This window comes from Triticum dicoccoides, chromosome 6B (genome assembly GCF_002162155.2).
Source record: "Triticum dicoccoides isolate Atlit2015 ecotype Zavitan chromosome 6B, WEW_v2.0, whole genome shotgun sequence".
NCBI lineage: Eukaryota > Viridiplantae > Streptophyta > Magnoliopsida > Poales > Poaceae > Triticum > Triticum dicoccoides.
Window position 1 is genome coordinate 122,910,747 of NC_041391.1, and position 10,332 is coordinate 122,921,078.

The window sequence follows — 10,332 nt, forward strand, 5'->3', positions numbered from 1 at the left end:
AGAGAGAGAGAGAGAGAGATCAGAGGGGAGGGGAAGAAGGATTGGGGGCAGGTCACCTAAGCAAGGAAGATCACAAGCGCCAAAACTGGAAAGTTTGCACAAGGCACCCAAGATTGACAACCATGTAAGCTTTGAGCGTTGTTCTTCATTAAGAGGCCAAAAGGATAAACAAATGGAATAAGTCTCACCGTCAGTACTCAATTTGCACCCAAGTCAAAATCAATATCCATTACATCCACGCTTACCTCGAGGGAGAGTAAACCCCCCCTGCAAAATTGGAAAGGAAAAAATGAGGATAAAATAAGAAGACGAGTTAGTAGAACCTAAGAAAAAGGAACTAACAATCAATCCGGTAGAACCTAACAACGGCTCTTGATATGCCAAGTACAGCTAAAGCCATAATAATGGCAAAGTAAATAAGATCCATTTCTTGTTAATTGCTCAACAAGATTTCAAATAGTCAACTACCATCCTTCTGAAATTGAAGAAAGAATATCACCCTTGCAGTTATGATATGCGCAATAATGAACTTCAAGCATGAAAATTGTTACATGAAGCTTTGAAATATTATCACCTGACCTTTTCTGTTTATAATGAACACTATGTTATAGATGTTCAAGTGCCTTTCTTGTTTAAGCTTGCTATCAATGGGCGAGCCAACATTATTGGTTCTCTTTGCAAGTTCGGTAGCTATTCTTATTGGATATGGTATTGCATGGTCGATTGTATAGATAATTTTTATTACAGAATTTGTGCTCTCTGTTTCTTAGGTTCCGCAGATGGTAGACGGGTAATTTGTACTCTCTGTTTTTCTAGTGAGTGTATGAGGATGCATACAAATAGTTGAGGAGCGATTGATATTCTCTATTTCTTTAGTGAGTATATGTGGATGCCTAGAAGCAATTCTCTGTTTTTCAACAGATATATGTTGATGTATGGAAAATGTATGCAGATTGCCTAACTATGTAAAAATAAACACAAACCCAAGGTTTTGCTTAAAGTACACAAAACATTTAGAGGAATATCGATAACAAAATACAGCAAAATAAAATGTTGCATCTTGAATAATAAAAGTTATCTACCCAGGCCAAAAAAGTTATCTACCAAATGTTTCTCAATGAGACCAACTTTCTGATACATTTTGATCAAACCCCATGTGTAGTGGGTGCCGCAGTGGTTGCAAGCAAAGAGCCTTACCTGAATGTGAAACAATGCTTGGCATGAGCCACCTAGCATTCTGCCTCGGAAATTGATCTGCAAAGGATCTTCACACAAGATAAAAGATTAGAGAGAAAGAGAGGATTAGGCGCATGTATACAACAAAGCATCTACGGTGATGTATCACACTGCCAGTTTCAATTCATGCAAAACAATTGACAATTCAGTCAACAAATAGCTTCAAGTTCTCATGATCATAGTTGATTTCATAATCTAGTCCACCATGTTGATGCTCTGAAGATCAACTAAAAAAGTTCATTTGAAAGGGTTATTTTAGGCTACATAACTTGAAATGGTGTATCAATTAAGTACTATACCAAACCGAATCGCAACAGGTCAATTATAAATAAAGAAGTGCAATGCCCTTTCCCGTATGGTGTTCCTTAGTGTGCTACAAACCAAATCAAACATGAAAACAACCATGTTACCTCTTTTTGTGCTACATTTACACTGAAACCAAGTAGATAATGTAACCTTACAAAAAGTACAATATAGTTGATAACAGGATAGATATTGGGAACTGGCCATTCCAAACAAAAACAACAGTGCTAATGCTGCAAAAATGGATAATCCAGCGCCAGATAGTGATGCCTCCGTCAATAAAATCCCTAGGAATTTTCCTGCAAACAGCAACACACAAAAACAAATCTCAAAACATGGTACAACTCAGTAGAAATCCAAAAACTGCACTGGACAATGCCAGCAAAAAGTCACACCCCACCGACCATCATTACACCATACTGTAAATTTTGCATTTTCAGTATTACGATCGTTCATACATATATCATCTACCAGTTTTCCAGAAATAGACCGAGTTAATCATTCTGTTCTACAAAAAGACCTAAATCTAGTACTGTCGAGTATCCACGCTCGAAGTAAAAACATCAATATATAGCTAATCCCCGAATACAGATAGTAATCCGACAAAAAACCAGAACACCGCATTCACCAAATATGGAGATCTGAAGATCGGAAGGGAGGCGGATGGTACCTGTAAAAGTCGAGGGACTTGAGCTTTCTCGACGAGATCATGGCTAAACGCACACAGCACACACGCAGCAAGTAGGGCAGCAGGACAAGGGAGAGCAGGGATTCGAAGGAAATTACCTTGCCGGGGATGAGATTCCTGGCAGCAACGGTGGAGCTGACTCGCGGCGGCGACGGATGTGACTCAAGGCAGCGGCTAGCGAATCCAGGTGATAGTGGCAGCGAGGCCATGCGGGCGCCCTCGATCCAATCCGCTGCCTTGCTCTTGTCAATCGAGCGAACATGGTTAGGAGTGACTTGTATTGGGCTCGGGCTGAGCTCCATCACGGTGTATCCCTAACGTGTCAACGTCGCCCTGATGGCGCATCGAGGGCAGCAGTGTTGGAGAGGAGGGACGGGGAGAAGACGAGGCGGAGGGGCCGCAACCTTGACGAGGAGGGTTGGCGGCTAGGGCTTTGACCCTTTTGCATGTTTCATAGGACGAGCGCGGCACGCGGATGAATGGTATTGGCAAATTTCGACCGCGATGAGATGTGCAGCCGGTGCCACCGACGAACGGGACCAGGAGCAGCGCCGGCCCACCCGTCATCGCTATAGGACAAACGCGGGTGTATAAGCCGGGTACACATGCATTGTCCTATCCCTTCCCAACTGCTCCCCATACCGCATGACGCGGGCAGCGTGCGAGGAGCGGTCCCCCAGACGCATTTGACCCATGACACGACGCGATGCGGGAGGCAACACTCATGCAAAAAAGCCACAACCATCAGATGAACGTGTGGGGTCAAAGAGCAGGTAAGCTCACTGGCAGCCGCACCAACTAGTGAACCAAAGGGGTGAATTGGAACCAGAAACAATACAGTGCCCAAGACAAGCGCACACGGTGTGACAGGAGAGGCCGCTAGCGCATCCAAAGAAGGGCGACCCAGCCATTGAGGTTTTGCCTGAGCCCACAGGTCATCCCCGCCCAAAACTCACCGTGTGGTCAAAATGGCAAGGATAGATTTTCAGCGATGATCCAATGGGTACCAGCGAAAAAATCAACTGTTTGACCAACATCCAACGGCCCATATCGAAGCAAAACGAGGGACAACCGTGGAGACGAGTTGGCTAGCCTCATTATATGTTAAAATGCATATCAATATGGTGACTTGTGTAGAGTACATAGTAGGAGAGAAATAAAAACCATGCACCTCCCTCTCATTCACATCTCCCCCTCTCTTTATAATATATGAGTTCACCGAATCATTCATTTTCATTGTGTCATGATTATCTTTTTCTTGGTTAAGTTACGTACATGCACATGATATTCTCGGTTTTTTTTTACCACTCGAACACTAAAAATGAAAACAAGAGGCATTAAGTCGTCCGTTTTTCACTGATGTGCAATTCAATCTTCTAGTGAAATTGCTATTAAAGAAATCTATTTTATTTGCTCAGTTTGGACAAACACGTACAAAAGAGAGGGATGGCTAGATAGCTACTACTACAAACCCGTAGTCTTGGGGTAGACTAATCACGCCTTACTGATGAGAAGCTCGACAATTTCTATTGATTAAGATAGGTGGTGAATTCCCTCTAGCAGGCTGCCATGGAAATCATTTGAAAAAGCCTCATCTTGGATCACTAATATCTTTGTGTGGTGTCATCGGTTTAAGTTATGAAATACGTTATGATCAAGCGATTTAATTCTCTCTAGCATGGTCCCACATGGTAGGTGGCGCGGGCTCCTCCTCGATGTATGGGTGCTGCATGTTCAGGTTTTTACCGACTCAATTGCCGGTTCGTCGGGTTTGATAGGTAGAAAAATACATAGATAAAAAGGTCAAAGAAGATTATTTCCTTGTGCTTAGCCTAGAACTAATCCAGTGATGAGTTCGATTAGTGCGGCATGTTGGCTCTTCAACCCGCAACCATGTTACCTTGGTTCGAATCCCATCAATCTAGCATGAGCATACACACCTTAATTTATATCGGTTTAATTGCTCTAGTTTGTATGAAAAGCGGATAAGACCATCCAATTTGGTTATTGTTTCTCCGGGGGGCGGTGGCGGGGTTGTCCATTGAGCTTAACAAACCGGCATGGTCGCCAATTCCAGATTTTTATGATCAAAGAGAGACTGGTCGCTTTATTTGACAACCAATGAAATTGTGTTAGATCAAAACAACTAAAAAGAAACGTATGAACAACAACAAAAACCTCGATAAAACTAAAAGTTATTAAAAAAACTCTTTCAAATTCAGTGTCTCACATCCTTGGTGGGGTTGTGAAACTGCTCATTCCTCATTGAACTACCGCAGAAGATTAAAAAAAAGGCGAGCCATGTGAGCTAATTTTTTGACAGTCAAAGGTTGAACTTAGTAGACCTTTATTTTTCACGATATCATCTACACCGTGAGGCATTCGTTGTCCAAAGACACAAAAATGTACTCCCTCCGTTTCTAAATATTTGTCTTTTTAGAGATTTCAAAGGACTACCACATACGGATGTATATTGACATATTTTAGAATGTAGATTCACTCATGTTGCTCCGTATGCAGACACTTGTTGAAATCCCTAGAAAGACAAATATTTAGAAACGGAGGGAGTAACAAAGAACACACATGCAAGCACACACGCTTTATGTTAAAAAAATCCTCCTATCTCCTGACTGTAAATCACCCATATGAACACCTCTGAAACACTGAGCCGATATATTGAAACAAATGCGAGCACCAGGATTTGAACCCTAGTGGGCTGGGGATATCACAGTTCCTCTAACCATCCAACCACAGGTTGGTTCACGGTTGGTAATAATAAATTGATGGGTTCTTTTTTGCGATAACAACTTTTTTAGGGTTGAAAAATATTTATTTATTTTACAGGGAAGGAATATAGTACTACGTGCCACTAGCCTGGTGGGCTGACGGTCTCACAGCCGCCACTCGAGCCCGGCCCCTACCCAGTAAGAACGGACGACCAGGACCATCTCGCCGACGATCGGACGGCCGCCGTCGCTCGACTCCCAGTCCCCCAGTGGCGCCGTCTCGGTCCGTCCGTCCGTCACCCACTCACCGTGTGGCGGCCGCCGCCCACGGCGACGTGCGCCTCCTTCCTCCCCTCCCTCCCCATTCCCGTGACGTCACCCGCCACCCTCCGCCCCATTCCCAGCCACCTACCCAAAGCCGCACCACACGTCCCGAGGCAGGCGGCGAGGCGGGAGAGGGAGCGGCCATGGCGGCGGTGGTCGGCGTCCTCGCGCTGCAGGGCTCCTACAACGAGCACATGGCCGGTGCGCGCGCGTTCCTCCTCCTCCTCCTCCTCCTCCTTTGCTCCTCGCCTTGCTTGCGCGCGTGTCGTGTTATTGATTTCGGGTCTGGGTGCAGCGTTGAGGAGGATCGGGGCCAAGGGGGTGGAGGTGCGGAAGGCGGAGCAGCTGCTTGGCATCGACTCGCTCATCATCCCCGGCGGCGAGAGCACCACCATGGCCAAGCTCGCCAACTTCCACAACCTCGTACGCTCTTCGTTTCTCGCATGCTTCATAATAGTCGTCTATGTGTATGTGTATGTGTTAATGGAGGCTCTGCGAAATATCTCTGAATCTATGCATCAGCCATGACACGATACAGTTGATGGTTCACTGCAGATGGGAAATTGGATTCAAATGATAAGGCTCTTCTTTGTTAGATTCTGCCGTAGCCGAAGAATGACTCAAGTGGATTAGCACGCTGCACTAGTAATTGCCTGCACAATTAGTATATTCATCGCTGGCGTTTAATCAAACAACTTGCTTTTGATCAGATCTGAGAAACACTGTTTTATCCTTATTGATGCAGTCAAATTTCAGTTAGTCGTCTATGTGCTGGCTGTCGAATAGAGAATTGTGAAAAATGGTAGTCATTCAAAATGGCAGTAATTTTCGACATTTCCTCTACATGGTCATGGCATTGTAGCCTGTAGCTTCAGCAGAACAGCTTGTGACAGATTTACTCAATTGTTACCTGTTTATTTACTTACACTGTAAAATGCTCAAACATTTCAACCCATCTTCTTTGCAGTTTCCTGCACTTCGAGAGTTTGTCGGCACAGGAAAACCCGTATGGGGAACCTGTGCTGGGCTCATCTTCCTTGCAAACAAGGCAGTAGGTATGTGGAATTCTGGACCACCTACCAGTAGCTTCTCAAGACTTTCTCTCTGAGATTAAGTGATGGGACATCATGATTGATTAGCAATATAACTTGCAGGACAGAAAACAGGAGGCCAGGAGCTTGTTGGTGGACTAGATTGTACTGTCCACCGTAACTTTTTTGGTAGCCAGGTAAATTTGAGGTCCATGTTATTTATTTGATGGCTAAATTAGTTGGTAATATCATTTGATCTTCGAAAGTTCATCAGATAAATGTGTGAACACCATGTCTGATTGCAGACTACATTTCTCTTGCAGCTTCAAAGCTTCGAAACAGAACTTTCAGTGCCAATGCTTGCAGAGAAGGAAGGAGGGAGTCATACATGCCGTGGCGTATTTATACGAGCACCTGCTATCCTAGAAGTAGGCCAGGATGTTGAAGTATTAGCCGATTGCCCTGTTCCTGCTGGCAGACCCAGCATTACAATAACATCTGGCGAGGGTTTGGAGGTTTTTTTCTTTTTTTCTTTTTACTCTCTTGAGTTTGATCATAAATTCATAATATCCATCTTCTGCTGTTTGAAAAGATTAGAGTTGTAGGGTCCAATGTAGAGATGGACTCAATAGGATTTATCGGTGTAATCAAATAAGCACAGGAACTGATGGGGAAATCAAATCTTGCAGGACCAAGTGTACTCCAAAGATCGGGTCATTGTTGCAGTACGGCAAGGGAACATCCTTGCCACCGCATTCCACCCAGAGCTAACATCAGACTCTAGATGGTAAGCGTTCTACGTCCATGTGACTTTACGTTATTTATTTACTTCACCACTCAGTGGCCAAGCTTTTAACACTGAAGACACACTGCTTGCGCTCTGCTCCTCGCCAGGCATCGCCTCTTCATGGACATGGACAAAGAATCTCAAGCAAAGGCCTTGGCCGCGCTATCGCTATCTGCGTCCTCAAACGATGCAGACGTTGGGTCGAAGAATAAGGGTCCTGATCTACCCATTTTTGAGTAGAGCTAGGAAAACCGAAATTTGCTCATCCGGTTGGTGACAGGAAAGGATTCTGGGCATTTGTTATGCCCAGTCCAAAGAATATTTCTGGCGTCAAAACTGTGCCAATCAAAATAATTGGCCACTGTGCTCCAAACACTATGATATTGCTCTGAGAAGGAAGCTGACCAGTTAGATCTGTGTGTCATTGTAGTACTCCCTCCGTTCCAAAATAGATGACCCAACTTTGTACCAAGTTAGTACAAAGTTGGGTCATCTATTTTGGAACGGAGGGAGTACTACACATCTAGTGAATGGTTATGTATGTTTCTCATGGTTTTCATGCAAGCTTGATGATAGAATTTCTTCTAGTATGATGGCAGATAACACCGTTCTGTTTTATATTCAGTGCTGAGTATCTTCGATATTACTTACTACGCATTTGTCGCATTGGTGAAGAGAACTGGAGAAATCATTCTTCTCTTGTGTTATTATCTTGTCGGTGTATCTTAAAAAGGTTGTGTTTGGCATTGCGATGGATTGTCATAATCTCTATCCAGCCAGTTTTTTGTGTAGAAACATTTTATTTGCTTTTCCATTGCCATTTTTCGAGAAACAAATTATAAAACAAATCCTGTAGAAAAAAATACACAACGATTAGAGATGCTCCATTGCACACGCTCTTAGGATTTTTTTCCCATTGTAAATATATTTTGAAATACGAAATGCAGGACTAAAATGTGGGAGGGCATAAAAAGGCGACACGATTATAACTGGCATAAAAGGCGTAACACAGTAAAGAAACAAAAATTCCCCTAAAAAAATTCGCCGCTGCTAGGTACTCCCTCCGTTTCAAAATAGATGACTCAACTTTATACTAACTTTAATATAAAATTAGATCATCTATTTTGGAACGAAGGGAGTAGCTCGCATCAACCTTAACCAGATCCGTGCAGGAAGATTTCGGCATGTTTGTTGCCTGGCCTGCATCAGATTCTCGGTCCTTACATAAGTTAAATCACTCCTCAGCCAGGTCCGCTAGGAACGACCAAATCGGCTGTTTTGAGCGTGTCAAACTCCAACGATGCAGAGGAAGGGAACGCGGCGCTGACCTTCTATGTCTGTCGAGATGGCGCGAGCTCTATATAGCCAGCATCACATCACCGCCTAAAACTCCCGTCACCTCCTCCCCCCTTTTTTAGCTTTCCCTCCCGCGCGGATCGACGCCAACAACCAGGTAAGCGGCGCTCCTTCTCCGGCCATCGGTTGACGGCGGCGACGATTCGAGTCCTCCTCTTCTCCGACCTGTTCCGCGCTTCCTTCGAGCTGTTCCGTCGCTTCCTTCTAGCTAGATCTATGAGCAGGTGGTAGGGTTAGATCTGTGACCATATAGTGGCATTGTAAACTACTGATATGTGAGAATGTGATGTTTACGTAGCTAGTGGTGATGGATTTGCAGCATGCTAGGAGTTGTTTCCATGTTGGCAAGATTGACAACTAGTGGTGATGGATTGGTAGCATGTCTGAAGGGCAGTATGCTAGTATGTAAGTATGTGTGCTAGTTTGTTGAACTTCTTGGTATGATTTGAACTAATGTGTTGAACTGTGATCCGTCTGTACATGTGTAGTGTTCATTCACACTGTTAATATGTAATGCTTGTTCATAATGTCCATGTGTTAGTGCTCGTAGTGTGCTCCACTCTTGTTGATGCTTGCGTTTGTAGGACATGAGCACGCAAAAATCAGTCAGGCCTTTGTCGTGTCCTAGAGCCAGTTCGCAGCGTCCTATGTCGAGGACTCCCATCTTTCCATCGAGAAGCAGATGCCTCCTGATTCAGATGTTTTTGAGGTGTCTGGTATGGTTCCACCATTTGTGCTTACATCGTATGTGCTTCCCAGCCCAATGATGGAGTTGTTGCTGCTCAAAAGGTAGACACCAAGGTAGAGAAGGATGGCAGGGGGACTCCATGAAATGGCAGCCATTTCTGTCTATGCTCGTGCTTTAGCCCAGAGGTTCTGATGGTGGCTGAGCCACCTGCTTGACAACAAGGCCCAAGGTGTTTGGTTTGTTGCCATGGCAGATGCCCATAGGGTGCTCTGGCTCAGGACCTGTCTGGGCAAACAAAACTACTAGTGTTGTTTCTGGTGGTGGCGTCGACGACGTGCATGATGATCGATGACAATGACGATGACGATGTACATTTTGTGGTAGGTAGGGTTTGAAAAACTCTTGACCTTGGCATGTATATGTTGATGAGGTGGTATATACTAACCCCTCACGTCGATGACCAACTTGTGGTGGTAGGATAACACCATTTATTGGATTTGGTGATAGGATGACACCATAGTGGTTAAGGCGAACTTGTGATGCCTTATGTGATCATGCACATGCCGATGTTGTTTCTCTTTCACATCCTATGTTCATTTGCTTTGCTGCTTGTGAATTGTTTCTCTCTTGTCAATCTATAGTTGAAGTGGTATGTTGTCTATAAATGTAGGGTTCCAGCAGTATACGGTTTATGGGCAACATGCAATGATCAAGTCAACGGTTACCCAGGCAACTCCTATATTGAAGGATTTAAAAGTACACAGCGGCTAGATGATGACTACCACTGATGCCTGCTCGAAGAACAGAACACCAACGATGAACAAGTTTTCAGGGTTGCTACACTCGCTAGTAGAAAACGGAGCTTTATTACCGGTTCATAAGGGCCTTTAGTGCCGGTTGGGCAACCGGCACTAACGAGTGGGGATTAAAGGCCCCCCTAGTCCCGGTTCAGCACGAACCGCCACTAAAGGGCCACCACGTGGCACGAGCCCGCACCAGGGGCTGGGAGACCTTTAGTACCGGTTGGACAGGCCAACCGGTACTAAGGTTTAGGGGGGTTTTGGGTTTATGATTTCTTTTTCCTTTAATTTTATTTTTTTCCATTTAATTCTTTTTCATTTGCTGGTATTTTACGATACTACATATTGTACACGTTATGCATATATACAAATAGAATTTCTCGTAGAACGACC

General features: G+C 44.4%; 1 protein-coding gene and 1 long non-coding RNA gene across 2 annotated transcripts in view; one reads left to right on the top strand and one right to left on the bottom strand.

Moving 5' to 3' along the window:
- LOC119320091 overlaps positions 1-1,814 on the bottom strand; it is a 3,328-nt gene extending 1,514 nt beyond the window's left edge. Inside the window, exons 1-2 of the long non-coding RNA XR_005154790.1 lie at positions 1,198-1,814; positions 189-267 (exon numbers count right to left, since the gene is read on the bottom strand). This is a non-coding gene — a long non-coding RNA (uncharacterized LOC119320091). The remainder of the gene's footprint in view (positions 1-188; positions 268-1,197) is intronic.
- A 3,444-nt stretch (positions 1,815-5,258) lies between these two features.
- LOC119323570 (probable pyridoxal 5'-phosphate synthase subunit PDX2) lies at positions 5,259-7,514 on the top strand. The gene is made up of 7 exons (XM_037597266.1): positions 5,259-5,478; positions 5,573-5,700; positions 6,245-6,332; positions 6,432-6,505; positions 6,632-6,823; positions 6,998-7,095; positions 7,203-7,514. The coding sequence occupies exons 1-7, from the start codon at positions 5,421-5,423 to the stop codon at positions 7,333-7,335; spliced, it is 771 nt and encodes a 256-aa protein (XP_037453163.1). The 5' UTR covers positions 5,259-5,420; the 3' UTR covers positions 7,336-7,514.
- Positions 7,515-10,332: the final 2,818 nt, after the last annotated feature.